The following is an 18,890-nucleotide window of genomic DNA, read 5'->3' as shown; positions in this document are numbered from 1 at the left end:
TCTTCTCTGTCTGTATTTTAACGCTAAAATATACATGTATTATCATCATAATCGGTTCAGTAGGTAGTACGCTTTGAAAAAGTAACGGACAGACATACTACTAATTCATAGGTACTTTCCGTATACATTGGTAAACCATAGACAAAAAATACAGTGGCAACATTGAGACTATTGTCATTGCTTGAAGGCAATATAATATTGACTTGACTTGTTGATTGTGATTGATAATTACAAATTAAAAAACAAGTTCGTCCATTTTCATTCACTATTGGTTGTATTGATTTTTCACTTGAAGTGTGTGTGACATAGTTTGTTAAACTCGATAGTCGGCCGAGGCAGCTGCAACTTTCGCGACTTGTGAGCTAAATAGGTTGGTATAGTCATATCTAAAAATAGCTTCAAGATTATATTGCATCACAGTGACAGATTGTATGGTACGCTTACAAATTGCGGGTCAGTTATCCGATTACTTTATTTCACAGGTGACACAATGGAGAAGGGATGGAATCCTCCCCCATACGGCTGGAGCAACGCTCATACGGCGCAGCCCCCACCAGCTGCCCCTCCAAGCTATTCACAAGCTGTTGGTGGTGTAGGCCCTTCAAGCCCCTACACCCCACAGTACCCACCATGTAAGTATATAAATCTTAAAATTTTCTGGATAACCTAGGCTGCAACTTAGATAAAATACACTATTACCAACATGATTATAATGTTTTTAACGCAATCATTGTGCTTCCATTGTTTAGAAAATTCTTCTGATAGTAAAATGTTTTTTTGAGCTGCTGCGATAATGAGCTACTACTGCTAGCTGCAACTCGCAAACTCTTATTTTACATTTGTATCAATAGTTCAGATTACATACAGTACTTTACAAAATACATTAAATATGATTAATGATACATACTTAATATAATAATATTAATTTATAATAACAATACATCAAACAAATTATTATTTTGGTTAATGCCACTAAGTAATAACCTTGGCAATCCAAAGTCGTATAAGAGGAAACAGTTTATGTTGTGGTTGGCATTGAAATTCATTTGCAAATCAAATGAAGTGATATTTTATTTATCTTCAACTGAATTTGCTTTATCTAATAGGTTTCTATGCATCTTTGATTAAATATTGAAAATTATGCTGAATTTTAGTCATACAGGAGAGACATGGAACATTTAACGTTCCTTAAATATTACTTCAATAAGTATACAGGCATTATAAAAACATTATAATATACTTCTTGTAAAATTTTGATAACAATTGTTTTATTACATTTATAGTACTATAGTCTGGTACATCAAGCACTCGTCAGGAAATGTTTGATGATCTTTCAAAACATCATATAATTATAGGTTTTGAGTAAAGAAATCGCACCACACCTGGCACATCGGACACTTAAAGATGATTAATTATTGGGTCTTATGTACTCAGCAAAATTCCCAATATTGGAATATTTATTATTCACTTATTTACTACTTGCAATGAATGTATCCCTGCGTGATTCTGATTCAGTGCCTACACGTTAAGCTTAGGAATTCTGGTCAAAGTTTAAGTTTATAGGCAGTTACACTAATATTTACTCCTAGTAAAACAATGAAATAATATGCCCCTATTATTTAAAAGCTTTTTATCTGCAATACTTGTGCCATAAAAATATAAATAACCATTTTGGCAGTTACTGTTGTTCATTGTTCCTACTGCTCATTACTGCAAGATTTCGCGAATAGCTACTAGTACTGAGATAATTTAGTGGAGTTGTTTATTTAATTAGTGTATGAGCTATTAGAGCATGAATCTACAAAACAAGGTTAAATCAAATCATTAAACTACAACTCGATACATCTAGACAATTGCTCAGTACCTCTTCATATAATAGCCTCTCGAGCGCCCAACGTCAAAATTCAAATATACCGTTAAGCGTCCGGGCCAAAAATGGCGCGCGAAATTGAATTGGTGGTTGGCGTTTAAGCGCCGATTCCGTCATATTTTAATACTAACACCCTAGTCATACCTTATATATTTGAAATCTACATAAAATTTGCTATAGATTAAAAAAATAAACCACAAATAATATTTGATAGTGGTAGTACAATAGTCGGTTTAATCTGAATATTGTGTGCTTTAGGCATGTGTTTGAAGAAAGTCTAAAAAATATTTTTAGGCAAAAAAAATAATATGACGAAAGGTCTTATCGTGTAGTTAATGAATAATGACATTAAAATCCACCTGTAAAATATACTCAAATCTTTAAAATTAGTTAGAAAAAGGATTTACAATATTGGTCATAAAGGAACATGTCGTTGGGTCAGATGTTGTTTAAGGTGCTCTCTGGCCTATATCAACCACTTATTCAAGTGTGTGCATTAGATCGTCGTCTCGTTTCATCAGCTTCAATGTCAAATATGTTTAAAAGGGATAAACATAGTTTTAGCATTTCGTTTTTACGTTTTTTAAATGTAAGATCGTTTTGCCGTACCACGGTGGCGGGGCGCTTGACGGGGGTAGCACATTCAACCGTGACACGGTGGCCGGGCGCTTGAGAGGTTATCATTATTACACACCTTTTTACATAAATCTGAAAACATAAAAACAAGTTGTAGACTTCTATAGTAATTTAATATTATTGCATTTTAATGTCATTTCATGATGAAGATATCAAACCTATCTTGCAACATGTTATCAGTGGTTTACTTATCAACAGTTATTAATTGCGCTAATTAAAAATATTCTAGTGATGCAAGTTCTATTACATAAGTTTTAACTTTAGGTAGAAATATCGATTGCATATGGCTGATAACGAAGCTAACCATAGTTGGTGCATAAAGCACTGCGTGTGTGAAATCCGCTGTTATTTCGCTCTTTAGTAGGGATTGGATACACGTCGATCATCTATCTTGTTGTTGTAGCATATTGTATATAAGTATAGCTAAATTTAAATACCGCTTGCCGCGACTTTGACCGCAAGGTTTACCGTTTGCGTCTTCAGTATCTTGTTTGTCACGTTTATTTCTCGAAACAACGCAGTTATGAATGTTTATTTTAGCTTGAATAGGACAAATGCTAAGCTAAATAAGGATTATTTCGTCAACGCAGGAGATAACGAATTCGCTTGCCATAAAGCATAGGTATTGCTGAGGAAATATGCAATCTAAAATAATGAGAGAGTCCTACTGTGTTTTGTTCGGTGCGCGTGTTCCCCTCTCGTACCTATATAGAATGTTTTGTATGAAATCAGCGGTTTACTAACGCATCCCACACTTACACACGATTTCCTCCGACGTCAGGTAAATGAGGTCGGTGGGAAATTGGTTCTAAATGAGTGTATTGCAAAACACGTCTGAGTAACGTAGATACTACGCTTATATGAGAATCTTTAGTGTAATGTTTTAGGTGCAGTTAGTCTTAGTCGTAATGTTAAAATGAATGATTCTCACTCTCCTAAGAGTGTCTTATTAATTGGGAACTTTGAAAATATTTTTTGAGATAATATAGGGAAAACAAGGGTCTGTGTAGGTCATGGTAGTCTAAAAGCTAAGAAAAACAAACTGTGTTGGGTTTAGTTTAAGCTTTTGACCTTCGTGTGCATTTTTAACAATTTAGAATTTCAGGATGTAGGTACATAATGTAGAATGTGTGAGTTGAGTAGTCATTACATTATATAATTGTGTCACTGCGTTGTTCATTAATTTTGTTCAAAGTATTAGCACCTTGACCTACAATTCACTGCTGCTTATAAAAACGTGGGCTTAATGTTATCTTTTCAAACCAAAAGTTAATATTTGTGTTTTTTTTTTAAATGTATGAGTAAGCCCTAGGGGCAGTGAAATCATAATGCAGAGAATTCAGTTCCTTATCACCATCTTATTTGAAACAGTTGACTTAGTTGACTAATATTTTAAACTAGCTGACACGCGCAACTTCGCTTGCGTCACATAAGAAAGTATGGGTAAAATTTTTCCCCGTTTTTGTAACATTTTTAATTTCTTCTCTGCTCCTATTGGTCGTAGCGTAATGATATATAGCTTATAGCCTTCCTCGATAAATGGACTATCTAACACTGAAATAATTTTTAAATCGGGCCCGTAGTTCCTGAGATTAGCGCGTTCAAACAAACAAACTCTTCAGCTTTATAATATTAGTATAGATTGCTGTCTTGTAAATTGCATATAAATTATGTGTTATTATGATGAATTATTGCTTATTCTCTTCTTTGCTAAACTTGTATTTTCTCAATACAGAAAATCTGTTTAATATTATGAAGTAAACTGAATAATATCTACACCCAGCTTTTACTATAACATAAAAGCTTTGAAGTAAAAACTGACATCAATATTGATGATTATTATCTCTACATTTTGGAATTTACACATTAAACTCTCATATTATTATCAGAACTTCTTTAACATAACACAGGTTACAAAATATTGTATCTATCTGTATTCTGTGAAGCATCTAACACTGCATATATTATTATAATTATGCATAATGCCTAATGTGTTTCTCAAATAATAGTACATGTGTTTTCAAATGCTAGCAGCACTCATTCAAGTTTAGTGCAGCAGTGAGACATAGGAACATTATGTTGAGGGTTTAGTCTGCCTAATATTTGTGGTTAAATAAAATAAAATGATTTCTAGAATTTACACATTACATTTTTGTTACAGCTGCCGGGCCCCAGATTGTGACAACAGTTGTACCTGTTGGACCACACCCCACGCACATGATATGCCCAAGCTGCCATAGCGAAATGGACACAGCTACTCAGACCAAACCAGGCCTGATTGCTTACATATCAGGAGGAGTGATATGTTTCTTAGGGTAAGTTATAATAACATTGCTTGAATTAAAATAGCTGTTACAAGTTTGTAAGTGAATACAACCTTTGTATGTAAACCGCAAAATGTGACTACGCAAATGACATCATACAAGATTCTTCGTATTATATTTATTGTAAATAATTTATTACAGAGGTATGTTGGGATGCTGCCTCATCCCTTGCTGCATAGACTCCTGCATGGATGTCCATCACAAATGCCCTAACTGCGGAGCTTACCTCGGACGTTACAGGCGATAAATGAACACGGCAATCGAAAACCACGACTTTGAGTGTGTTTCTTATGAAATCAGGAAAATGGATCTGCTCTGGAATCCCCTCTAGATCTGCTATTAATTTAAACCTGAGCTGCTATTTTTATATATATTTTAAGCTTTTTACAATGTCTAGTAATATTGTTGGCCATGTCTCCATCTGCAAAAAAACTTATCATTTCCCTACATAGTGCTGGTTTATACAAAAAGCTATACGAATGTGATAAATAATTTGCTCCAGTTCCATTCTTAAAAGACTGCGGGAGAGTTTCTGGTCTGATTTCATAAATTGATTTATTTTCTGAGATTTGCTATCCTTCCTGTTTCAAAATAAAAATAAAACTCATATAATAATAAACCTAATATGTTTATTCGATGTTAGTAGACATGCTTATCTGCTAAATAGTCTTACATGATATATTCTAGCCACTGGTTTCTGGATGCCAAGGTTTTAATAAAGATTCTTTTGATAATAATATGTAGTAGTAGTAGTTTGCTTTTAGAAAGCAGGATATAAAACGTATGTTATTAATTCCATAATCAATAATAATAATAGCTCTCCTCTTTTCCCTCTACACTTATTGATATTTTTTGCAAATGGTTACATGGTTAAGTTGTTGACTTGCATAAGTATACTTAATTTATTAGTTGAGTCATTTATGAAACAATTTTTCTGTTGTCGTAATTTTAAATGCAATAGGTTAAGGAAAATGCCATACAATATAATTTTTATTTAGTGCCAAATATTTTGATGCATAAAACTTTTTAAACAATTATGTACATCAGTTCAATTGTCTTCGCTTATATTTGTGTGCATAATATACAATATGAATAATAATTAATATCTACTTTGAATTTTAACTGATAACACAATATAATCATATCTTTTAAGGATTACATGAAATCACAATTTTGAATCTGACAACTGAAATATTCTACTTATATGAATTAATTGATGTTGTAGACATATTAATTTATGTTAATATTTACAATGTTTAGATTGTAAGTGTAGCTACTTGATGAAACGATCTTATATCCCAGTATTAAATAAAATGATCTGTCCTTCCTACTGCTATGGGTTAGTTTGACTAACTTTTTATATTTTTATTATTTTAAATTATACTTTCCAGCTATACTGTAACTGCTATTAATATTTATTTTAGTTTAATATACATTAATTGACACATTAGGTGTACATAGTATATGTATAATTCATGATAATAACTTTGATGTAAGTAATTATTTGTGTGTATTGTAAGAAATATTGTTGTTACCAACCTCTTATGATAAATAATTTATTTATTCTTGGAAGTTATGAACAGGGGACAGTACCAATGCAGTTATATTATACAAGCGGCATCACGGGTTGATACGATTTTTACTCTTCTGTTTATATCTTCTTAGAGTGTATGTTAGAGTTATAATAATTTTGCTACAATATTTTACTTGAAATCTTGGGTCATAACTATACTATTTAAGATATCTATTGATAATGTACGTGTTTACGTTTCATCATAATATTATCCCCTAAACAAGGGAATTCGTGTGTCTGTCGCGAAACCAATTTGAAACAGCTTTTGGTGGTTTACATAGATATGCATTTACCAAAAAAATTATAACAACTGTTGAAAATTAAGACCATTTTCACGTAGCCATGGGTTCATATTCTAACTCAGACCAACGGACAGACATAGATGAAGCGTATTAGCATTAGATCTGCTATAACTATCGAATTTACTAACTGAAAAAAAGCGAAATATTCTAAAATCACAAAATTACATTAATTTTATTGAATAGTCTTGAAATTTACAAGAAATTCGCATAATTTGTAGTTAATATTGAAGCATAATATTGATGCTAAACATTATATTTTTAACAGCTATTAGTGAACTTTCAAGGAAAATAGAATCGGGCCTAAGTTTCAATTTCTGTGTTCATTATTTTTAAGTATACATTTAATTATGACTCTGTGGTTGTAATGACTATACACATTTATTCGACCATGCAGGCAGCATTTAGCCATGTGTAATGGCGTCATCTTAGAATACTATACTACTTCCCTTTACAATTTCAACACCTGTGCTTCACTGAATAATATCTATACTTAGAATAACATGTTGTTTAGAACTGTGTCTAAAAACTACTAGGGTATTAAACACTATAATAAAATATCACATTTCATAGGTAGTTTATTCTAAATTTGGAGATTCTTTACAAAAAAAAACATATACTTATGTATTGTACTTTTAGGTCATTTGATGAGTGTATATTTTAATATAAATATCAAAAATTATACATTATTACCTATACAATTTCAAACTTTCTAGATGTCTTATGTTTTGTAATCTATTTTCATATACACGGTCGTTACTATTTTACAAAATTGTGTTAAAACGATATTTAATTTATTTAAGTAAGAAAAATCGGCTGTCCTAACAGAAATAAATGTTTTATTAATGTCTAAATTGCGGTTTTATTCCCCTCTTAATAAAATAATGTAGGTACAGTCAGTAAAAAGACTTAAGCACATTTTATCAAATCTCAATCTCAAATTTTATTACATTGGATATCTCTAGGTGCCTGACGAATACTGACGACGCCGAAGACGACCTTTGCTGAGGTTTACCTAGACTGGGAGCAATGCCACTCACTAGTGGTCGAGGCAACTTTTTCGTAGTGGTGGTCAAAACACTCTTTCCCACCAGTTATACGATGTTCGATTTATTTTCATTCGAACAAATTCTCTTTACTGCAGATGGAACTTACGTAGATACTAAACAGGTGGATAGGATTACTGTAATATCTGATCTACCAAAAATAACAAAATGAAATTCAGGTGAAAAGGTATACCTACTCGGTAAATCTCTGTAAGATTTTTTGGCGCAGTGGGTAAAGTGGTCATCTCGCCGCTATAACTCAGCGGGTTCGAATCCCACCCGGGACAAATCTGGTTTGAGCCTGGTTGTTAATGTATCTATTTAAGAACGTATTTAGAAGTATATAAGTTATTTGGTTACCATAGTACAAGCTCTGCTTAGTTTGGAACCAAATGACCGTGTGTGAGTTGTCCAAAAATATTTATTTATTTCTTTTTAATTTTAAGAAGGATCGTAGACATAGTAGCCCATAGATTAGCGTGTCATGATAACAATGTCTATGGTATGAGGTTTCTACTTTCTGCTTATATTAGTCTATGAAGTCTATACTCTATAGTTTTGTCATTCGATTGGAAAGAACTTTGGTTTGGTGCTTGATTGAAGCTCAAACATTTTTTAAAAAGAAATTATCATTTTTGATTTATATTTTATTTTATGAATAAAGGTGCCTAAGAAGACAAAATGTCTTGGCTATTCGGGTACAGCGCTAAGCCTCCTCAACCACCGTCCGATGATCCACCTGGTGATTCTGGGGGATCAGCCGCAGCCCCAGTAACCTTATCTAAATCTGAAAAGAAGGCAATGGAAGCCTATCGTTTTGATTCTAGTGCTCTAGAAAGAGCTGCTCAAGCGGCCCGTGAGCTAGAAAGATCAAGTAAGTGATTACAGACTATCGTTATCAATCACATTGCGCGCTATTGCATAATGCGACCGCATAACCTTATAGCCTATGTCCTAGCTTTGGTGTGTACATAGCGATAACGGACACATTTTTGTACATCCTTCGTTATAATATTAGCTCGTAGAACATCCCCTAAACGTGTGTTAAGAAATCATAACCACACTTATTTGGTTGTTGAGGTTATCAAGCCGCATATTATATCAGAATATTAGTATGTCCTTCAATAAAATTATCTGATTGAGAATCACTTAGCGAGTGCTTTTCCATCTGCAATAGCAAACTTCAAATGATAATGTTAATGGTAATCCAATAAGAAAAACTATGTATCACTCTGTTTGTATTTATTTCCACCTTAATGGGTAATTACTGCTCCCATAACCATTACTGCATATTTCTATTGAAAGAGTATTATTGAGAGCTTTGTAATTTTAAACTAAACAAAGTTTCTGTTATGAATCAACAATCTGTTGAACATTTCATTTTGTGACCAATATGAGCAAAAATGCTGGTAGAATTTTACTGGATTTGTTAATTGAAAGTTTTAAGAGAATTCTTAATCATTTTATATATACTAAACCTATGAATAAGTCAATAATTTGTACCTGGTTGCAAATAAACACATATGAGTACAGTGATGCAATTACACAAGAATTGAGATAATCCTCTTTATAAATTCATTTGTTTCTAAGAATTTGAGGCTTCTTTTAGCAGTGAATATATTCAATTTGAGCTGCAATAATTGACTACCTAAATCCAATTTATTACCTCAAATCAAAATAACTTAGTTTGTTTCTAAATATCATCATTCATCAACCTATGTAAAATGAAACTTTTGATAATAAGTACATCTTTGAAGAAGAACTACTCTACTTAAACTGTAAATGTCTTTCACATCTTGATATAAGCACATCAGAATAATACAATAAAAATAAAAACTAACTTAAGACATATTTTTTACATAGGACATGCCAAAGAAGCACTGGAGCTTAGTAAGTTACAAGAAAGCTCAAAACAAACTGAGCAGTTGGCAAAGATCAAGGAATATGAGGCTGCCATTGAACAAGCCAAGGTTGAGCAGAAGAAGGTGGACTATGAGGAACGCAGGAAAACATTGCAGGTATGAAACTTTGATCTTTCAGCAAGTAATATAAGTAACTGCTTTGAGTAATCATCAGAGGAAGTCCAAAACAAGCAATCTCTTCCTTCTTGTGTTATTTTTTAAATTTATAAGGTACAATGGAGTTGCAGTGCCTGTATGGACATAAACTCCTAAATAGAGGTTTAGATATTTAAAAAAAAGTACTACAAGTGATCATAATCAAACAACATTATCTGAACTTCATTGATTATGCAAATGGGTCAGCTTGCTAACACAAGCTACAAGTGTTTTAAAATACTGTTTATATGTATAATTACATCTCCATAATTTGAAATCTTGTCTGCCTTTAGGAAGAAACTAAACAACATCAAATGAGAGCCCAGTACCAAGATCAGTTAGCTAAGAAGAGGTATGAGGAACAGCTGCTCCAGAACCAAGCTTCTCAGCAGGAAATATTGAAGAAGTAAGTGTCATAAAATAAACTATACTACTATTATACTTACTTACTTTATTGTAATATTTTTTATGAACTAAGTTATCAATAACACTATATTTTCATTCTAAATTCTAGGCAGGAAGAGAGTGTGGCAAAGCAGGAAGCTATGAGAAGAGCAACCGTTGAACATGAAATGGAGTTACGAGAGAAAAACAAGCTGAAGTCCATAGAAGCTGAGGCTCGGGCTAAAGCAAAAGCTGATAGAGACAACCGTGATATTACTCTAGAACAAATAAGATTGAAAGCAGCTGAAAATAGAACCACTATTTTAGAGAGTATTAAGTGAGTGCATTTGATAATATTTGTTGTATTATTTATAGTTTCAGTAGATGTACTAATTTTTTTTAACGATTGTTTATTACATTTTGAGTAATTGGTCAACAGGACAGCAGGTAGTGTGATGGGTGCAGGTCTAAACGCCTTGGTGACAGACTGGGATAAGACATTAGCTGCAGCTGGTGGTTTATCACTCCTTGCTCTTGGTGTTTACACAGCTAAAGGTGCAACCTCTGTGGCAGCAAGATTCATTGAAGCTCGTATTGGCAAACCAACCCTTGTCAATGAGACATCAAGATTCTCATTGTTGGAAGCAGTAAAACATCCAATACTCACTGTCTCGAAAGCCATTGTGAGTTTTAGAAAACCCTCTGATGCATTGGCTGGTGTGGTTCTTGCACCAACACTTGAAAGAAGACTTCGAGATATCGCTATCGCCACGAAAAATACGCGTATCAACAAAGGATTCTACAGAAACTTATTAATGTATGGACCACCTGGAACTGGTAAAACTCTTTTCTCAAAGGTGAGTAAATGTTGCATCTGTTGATCAAGCAAATTGTGTGACAATATCTAAGTTATTCATATTATTGTGTTGTAGAAATTGGCGAAACATTCCGGCATGGACTACGCTATTCTGACTGGTGGCGATGTTGCGCCCATGGGCAAAGACGCAGTGGCAGCTATTCACAAAGTATTTGATTGGGCCAATACTAGTAGAAAAGGTAAGCCGGTGTTGCATGCATATCCCCACTAAGTTATTATTGTTTTTTCGTAATTGATCATTACTAACATAATTGTTTGCAGGAGTACTACTCTTCATTGACGAAGCTGATGCATTTTTGAGGAAACGTTCGTCGGAGAAAATCAGTGAAGACTTGAGAGCAGCTCTTAATGCATTCCTCTACAGAACATCTGATCAAAGCAATCGCATAATGTTGGTTCTGGCATCCAACACTCCACAGCAATTTGATTCTGCGATCAATGATCGTCTCGACAAGATGATCGAATTCGGATTGCCCGGTCTTGAAGAGCGTGAACGTCTGATCCGTCTTTACTTCGACAAGTTTGTTCTGCAACCAGCTTCCGAAGGAAAGAGGTAATACTAATTAAATGATTGTTCGATTTCATAATAATACATTTGATTATAATAGTGTCTATAATGATTTTACTCTTTGTTCTAGACGATTGAGCGTGGACCAATTTGATTACGGAGCATTATGTTCGACACTTGCTGCGCGCACGGCAGGTATGTCAGGGCGAGCGCTGTCCAAGCTGGGTGTGGCGTGGCAGGCTGCAGCCTACGCCTCTGACGAAGGCCGTCTCACTGAGCAAATGTGTATCGATATTTGTGACGACGCTGTGCGAGATCATCGTCAAAAGGTATAAGACTAAATGAGTTCTTTGTTATCAGTAGCACTTGTATTTTATGAACATTTTAATTCATACATGTTTTCTTTTTCAGATGGAATGGTTGTCGGCAGAAGAAAAGACAAGGAGTATGATGCCATATCTTTTAGATTTACCGCCTTTGGATACGCCGGAGGAAAAGTCTCAAACTGTCAGGATTACTGAAATAACTGATGACAAGTCTGTGAAGAAAGTTTCTATCAAGAAATCTGAAGCCAAGAAGTCTGTGAAAGAGATCGAAACGGACAAGTGACACTGTGTCCACGTTAAAAACGACCTGATAGATCTAGATGATACAGAAATAAGTTCCAGTTCATTGATAAATAAAACAGACTGCCTAACAAAACAAAAGTTCTTATACAACCTCGGAATTTCTAAAACAAAGAAATATATTTATTTAAATGAAAGAACTATGAAAGTCTTGTGCCAGCTATCTCAAAATGTTAAATGTGATGAAAATAAGGAGCATTCTCGCATGAGCGAGTAAATATTTCTTTGTGAATTGTTTACATTAAATCTTATACTAAGATTTATCTATATTTTGTACTGTAACTCCAGTATTGGGTACAAAGGATAATTCTATCCTTACAAATCTACACTAACTACTAGAATATAAATAACTGCCTGCCTCTGAGAAAAACTAAGCTACTGCACAAAATACTATTAAATAGATTTTCTGAAGAACAAAGTAGATGTTCCTGTGTAAATGGTAGACATAACTTTTAATCTTACCAAATTTAAGAGTAAGTTTTAATGCTTAAAATGTACAAATTTAACAAGGGAGAAATTTTATTACATTTAAGATGTATAGCAAATCTAAATAAAAGGCTGTAAGTATCAAATGTTATGTGCTTTGCTATTCTAAATTATTGACCTCATAGTGAGTTAAATGTTACTATACTGTAATGGTCCTATTGCCTTTGTTCATAAAGATGTTGATCATTGGATAAATATCACAATTATGTTGGATTCTATTAAATTTGCGAGTCAGATAAGGGTTATGGCGAACTAGCATGTTAACAAAATGAATGCTACTCATTTGGTTTCCGAATGGATGTTGTACCATGGAGTAGTTGTTTTAAAACTGCATTTAAATAAATTGGAAGGGCTCCAAAATTGATATTTTGTGGGATCTATAAGTGTGACAGCTGTAAACATGCATTTGATAAATAAGTGTTCAGCGAAGACCATTATTATATTGGGATTGCTATGCAAGTATTTTGTGGTGGATGCTGCGAATGTTTATTATAATTATGTTACATAGTAATTCAAATGAATGGCTGAACATTTAGTGCCTTTAGTCAGATATCTCAGCTGTTTTATTCACGGAGATGTTACTTTCTATTCTCATAGTTGTAACAAATAGCCTTTAACAATGATCTCTGTAATGGATACTTTGTGGTATTTGTTCCGCTGGTTGAATATTTACCGTATTGTTTGTATGTGTAAAGTGTGTGGTAGCCTTTCTAAAAACACTGGATGTTCAGTCTTAGTATAGTCAAAATTTAGCAATATCATACTTGTTACAAAAGGGGTGTTAATACTTATGGTTATAATTTACATGTTATTGTTTTCCTCTAATATGTATTATGAATTCATGTGTGGATTGATGTGTAGTGGTATAAATTAAGATTTTAAAAATAATACACTGTATTGGCAAATTCATAAAATTTTATTGCAGTTAATATTAACATACAAAATGCATTCGCTCCCTTGTTTAAAGGAGCAATGCTTTATTTGTTCAGCATTAAAAAGCTTCGAATAATCATTGTTTAGTCACCAATACACTAGTAGTGCATATTAGAATAGTGTTATCTGATAAAATTGTTTCATTTACAATTATTGTACACTATGCAATACTTGCAGTTGTTATAATATATAAAAAATAGGAAATAAATATTATAACAACCAAGCATTGTTGTGTGTACATACCCTGCCTGACAAACATCACAGTATTTCCTACATCTGAACTCCCAATATCCTGGCACATTATAATCATTCTTTGCTGTATTAACAGAAGCCTTATCTTAATTCATTACAATATTTATTTCTGGTTTAAAAATAACATTTGGATTAAAAATAGCATAAATATAAATAACATCATTTTCCCAAAACTAGGAAATCTTCCAACAACTAACTAAAGAGTACCCTAACAATATACTTACTATTAATTCTATAAGCGGGGCTTATGATGACAAAATTAAACTACTAACAAAACTAATAGCCCCCTCCACATGTGACTCTAGATCCAGCAATGCCAGGCCTATCTGATCATGTAAGTTATAGACGAGCATTACAAACACATTGAAATGACATAAGCATAGCATAAGAGAGTTAGTGCATTCCAAGTTTTTTTTACCTATAACTGGCACATGTTACATGCATGGTCAATCCTTATGTGCTAATAAATATGAAAAATAACTAGACCAAGACATCTGCCATAAATAACAAAAACTTGAAATGCAATTTATTAATCTATATTCCAATACGCCTCACGATTACATACGTAAGGTACACAAAAGAAACTAGTAGACTTCTAAATACATTTTCATTTAATAACCTTAGTAAATTTAAGAATAAATTCATATAAGTTTCAAATAAGACAATATTTAAAGCATCAAGTTGATCGCTAAACTAAAATTATACACCAACAGTATTTCTTTAAAATTTTGAACGGTAAAAAGTTAGATAAATGGCCAAAACACATTGCTGCTTTTTAGGTAATAATTCATTCTCAAATGAATTATCTGTTGGTTTCTATTTTCAGTTTTAATTCTGCACCCTTAAATTATCATGTCAACTAGACCAACACTTCTAGTTATTGTGTTGTATGTGACAAATTCGCTAATCAGTAAAAACTAGTAAGACTGGATTACAATCTGACGTAATTCTTGCAGATTGCAACTGATGCTTTTCAATAAAAAAATCTCTAAAATGGGTAAGTATAATTTATTTTATTTATTTAAAATTAAAAAAAATGAAATAACTCCTAAAATGTTGAAATATGATCATGTATTATTTTGCTACTTATGCTAGAAAGAACCAATGCGTTTTGGACTTAAAACTAGTGCAGCACAATATACAGACACACCCATAGAAGTATCAGAACTTGCTTAAAACATGATAACTATGTATATACATGTATCATATTATCAACTCAGTAAAATGCATTAATATAGAGTGAATATAATTAAAATATTAATTATTTTAAAGGCATTGTATTGAAGAGAACTCCAGGCTTGATAAACCTGCATTATTTGTTTCTTACACTTGAAACATCATATCAGCCATCATAAGTTCACCATGTAAATGGGTCACTTTTTTAGTTCACACCATAATAAAAATTTTAACATCAGTTTTGTATATAAATCTGTTAAACATAATATTAGATAAAAATGACAGAATAAAATAGTTACCATAAACTCTAGTCTGCTTTAGATAAAATGTATAATTTATTACATCAACTTAGATTTAAAAAATACAATCATTTGCAATTGAATAACATACATAATTCTGATGTACATGTTACTTAGAATATAGATAGATAAAGAATGTGTTTAGTTACTTCTGTTGCCTGAACAGCATGAAGACTGGACTGGTGTGACCTCATCATCAACCACCAACACCTGTGATGTCCTGGTCACATCGGCCTGGGTGTTCTGTTCACTCTTCTCCAACATCTCTCTTGTAAGGTCAAGGAAGAGCTCCTCAACACCTTGGTTCAATTTAGCTGAAGTGTAAAAATGTCTAGCACCAACCATGTTAGCATAGCTGAAATAGAAAATTTTAAGTGAGTCCATTGAACTTCTAATGGTATATTAGTAGTACTTTTTAGTATTAGTATTTAGTAAAACTAACCTTTCTGCTTCTTCCAGAGGAACTGTCCTCTCATGTTCTAAATCTATTTTATTTCCTGCAATGGTCAAAACAATGTCTGATCCAAGCATTTTTTTCAACTCCTTTACCCAATTTTTTACCTAAAACGTAAATATCACATGTTTTATATTCTGTTGCTGCAACATTAACAGATTGACATTGATTGATATCAAGAAAAATTTACCTTTCCAAAAGAATCTTCATCTGTGATATCATACACAAGGATGGCTCCATTGGAATTCCTGTAATATATTGGACCAAGAGCATGGAATTTCTCTTGTCCAGCTGTGTCCCAAATAGATAGGTTTATTCTCTTCCCATTAATGTTTAATCTTTTGTTCAAAAATGTAGCCTGTAATGTAATAATTACATAAAAAGTTGACCATTAACATTTATTTGAAATGTTTTGTAATAATTCAAAACCAATTAAGTGTGTGGTGATTAGACAGCAATTAATTGACCTAAAGAATTCAATTATTATAATAAGATGTCTCATGTTCAATCTCATGTTTTGTTGTCTTTCCACTAATTTTTATAGCAAATTTTAATCTTACCTGCAGCGTAGTAAGGTGCTTGTCGTTGAATTTATCTTCGATGTAACGCAATAGCAATGAAGTCTTTCCTACGCATCCCTCTCCCAATAAAACTACTTTGAAGTTATGTGTTCCACCCGTCACGTTAGCAGCCATTGTAAATTACTAATCCCCGGAACCTTGAAGAGATTATGTGTTGCAAATACGATTTATAAGTTTTCTTTTCAAAAGAAATACGTAATCAACTACACTCAATTTACAGCTGATAGCTATTTTACATAACGCACAAACAAGAGGTCGTAACAGCGTATAATTATTGCACTGAATTCTTCTACAAATATATATTTGAAAACTTTAAGATTTGTTCATCGTAAAACATTATTTTTGATTGCACAAAATACATTAAAATGACATTTCAGGAGTATTTTGACACTACAGTTTTGACAGAGTTTGGCTGGCTAACTATAGACAAAAACATGACCATAGACGTAGACCAAGGTAGTTTGTCTATTATTTCAATAGTAGGCAGAAATTATTTTGGCATCCTTGTTCGATTAAAAAATGCCAAGCAAAAATTTTATAATATTTTTAACTTTCTATGACTGATTTCAAGGAATTAGCTTTTACGTATACCTGATTTTTTCGATTAAATAAGTTGTTATTAGGTTCAGTGCAGGGTAATAGTTACCGTACTGACGCGGCGTCCAAACTGAAATGAATAAATGATTTTATCAAGAGTTGGGACTGAAGCAAATAATTATGCTGAATATGAATCTTATATGACACCAGAAACCTCACAAAGACCATTTTACTTACGTGTAAGAATTATCAAAGACTAGGTACCTACCTAAAGTATATTGCTAATAATAGGTACATACATTTCAAAAGCTTGCTATTTTAGTTCAATCAAAGAAAAAACTATCTTAGGTAGTCTAATTATTTTCCGACCGTTTACATATTGACTCTGAACTTTAGGTTCTTATTTAATTTCGGTGTTAGGTAGGTACGATAATAAATCTTTTGACTCATTAGGGTTAAAGTAAAACAAACAATCACAATAAGAAAAATACATTAATAAGTATATGCGATTTTATGTCAGGTCCAAAAATGTGGATCGTTTCGTGGTTATTGGATCCAATACAAGGTAAGCAGGTCGGTCCGTATTTTCAAGTTTTGCATGGAACCAGTCCATAATATTCGTCGTTTTGTTGTTATCCAAATGTATAACGATAGGAACTGTACGAGTTGTCGTTGTTGTTGTTGATTCTGTTGTTGGTACTGTCCTAGAAGTGATCTCTATTCGTCTAGTATACATCCGAGATTGTGGTATAAGTGTAATGGCAGAGATACGTGGTACGACAGTGGTACGCTCCGTGATGGTCCGTGGCCTAAGTTGTAGTGGTGGCTGATAATTGTTACTTCTAAGGTTATTTCCTTTCCAGTCTTTTTCCAGATTTTTCAGAAAGGCCATTTGCAAACCCAAATCCAGGCTCAATGGTGTATAAGGTGTATTAAAACGTAGATATCCTGGCTTTTGTGTTATTTGGCTTGATTTTATAATATTATTGTCTACTTTAACCTCTTCAGGTATTTTTTCAGACATTGTAGTCGAAGCTGCAGGTACAGATTCTGATCCTGGTATAGATGTGGTTTGAACTTTTTGTGTAGTTGTGGACATGAGAGCAGCCAAATTTGATAATGGAACTAACACATCATAACCCAGCTTTTCCGTTACAGTAGCTATCCACCGTGCAGCTGGTCCGATTGCAATAAATCTTCTTTGCCAAGCTATACAGTTATGTTGGTCTCTGAGACCCATTATCCCATACAAACTGTTGTTTAATAATAGAGGTACACCTTGTTCTTGTCTGTCTAGGCAAACTTTAACAGATTTTTTTGTTATCTGATTATCGGTGCATGCAAAATATCCAACTTCATTTGTGGTATCATCAATGCAACGGGTTACCTTGGTGACTAGAAGCCTGGGATTGACCTCATCCATTATAGGGAAAAGAGCCTTCTTTCCTATAGCAGACTCAGGATCTAGGTCGCTTATTTCGATAAGATTTCTTTTGGTTTCGTTAGTTTGTACTAAAGCAATGTGATTTTGTGCTAAAGAATCAATAATATCGACGTCATTCTGTTCATGTTGAAACATAAACCTTTGAAGAATAGGTAAGTCTTCCACAGCATCACATATTGCTGCGCAATAAGCTGTAGTAATTACAATGTTTGGTAAAATATATGTGCCTACGCAACCTTCTTTACGTGGAAGCTTATAACTATCGCATTTAAATCGCACTATACTTGTTATAGAAACGCTTTGTCCAAGGTTCACATTGTTCACAATCAGCAAAAGTAACATGTAAGTTGATACACCGAATGCAAAGAACATAATAAAAAACGTTTTACTAGGAACTACATAAACATAGTTTTATTGTTATTCGTAAGCATGATCATTTTACTATAGGTATATGCGCTACATAAAATTTCTGCTTGGACTCAAATAAAATGAGTTTTAAATTTATGGGACTTTTTAAATTCAGTTTTA

At 33.0% G+C, this 18,890-nt stretch overlaps 3 protein-coding genes across 3 annotated transcripts; 2 read left to right on the top strand and 1 right to left on the bottom strand.

The window, feature by feature from the left end:
* Positions 1–174: 174 nt before the first annotated feature.
* On the top strand, positions 175–7,550 carry LOC142986398 (LITAF domain-containing protein). The gene is made up of 4 exons (XM_076134886.1): positions 175–370; positions 483–632; positions 4,668–4,821; positions 4,972–7,550. Exons 2-4 carry the CDS (start codon positions 491–493, stop codon positions 5,075–5,077), a joined length of 402 nt encoding a protein of 133 aa, XP_075991001.1. The 5' UTR covers positions 175–370; positions 483–490; the 3' UTR covers positions 5,078–7,550.
* Positions 7,551–8,301: 751 nt separating this feature from the next.
* On the top strand, positions 8,302–12,528 carry bor (ATPase family AAA domain containing bor). Its single transcript, XM_076134386.1, has 9 exons — positions 8,302–8,622; positions 9,612–9,766; positions 10,099–10,211; positions 10,320–10,526; positions 10,629–11,046; positions 11,122–11,245; positions 11,328–11,619; positions 11,705–11,903; positions 11,986–12,528. The coding sequence occupies exons 1-9, from the start codon at positions 8,430–8,432 to the stop codon at positions 12,181–12,183; spliced, it is 1,899 nt and encodes a 632-aa protein (XP_075990501.1). The 5' UTR covers positions 8,302–8,429; the 3' UTR covers positions 12,184–12,528.
* Positions 12,529–13,583: 1,055 nt separating this feature from the next.
* On the bottom strand, positions 13,584–16,788 carry Rab21 (RAS oncogene family member Rab21). Its single transcript, XM_076134388.1, has 4 exons — positions 16,361–16,788; positions 15,991–16,158; positions 15,789–15,907; positions 13,584–15,701 (listed from the first exon to the last, which is right to left on the bottom strand). The coding sequence occupies exons 1-4, from the start codon at positions 16,493–16,495 to the stop codon at positions 15,488–15,490; spliced, it is 636 nt and encodes a 211-aa protein (XP_075990503.1). The 5' UTR covers positions 16,496–16,788; the 3' UTR covers positions 13,584–15,487.
* Between the last annotated feature and the right edge of the window lie 2,102 nt (positions 16,789–18,890).

This window comes from Anticarsia gemmatalis, chromosome Z, assembly GCF_050436995.1.
Source record: "Anticarsia gemmatalis isolate Benzon Research Colony breed Stoneville strain chromosome Z, ilAntGemm2 primary, whole genome shotgun sequence".
NCBI lineage: Eukaryota > Metazoa > Arthropoda > Insecta > Lepidoptera > Erebidae > Anticarsia > Anticarsia gemmatalis.
The sequence above is the reverse complement of the archived record's forward strand: the minus strand, read 5'-3'. Positions and strand labels throughout refer to the sequence as shown.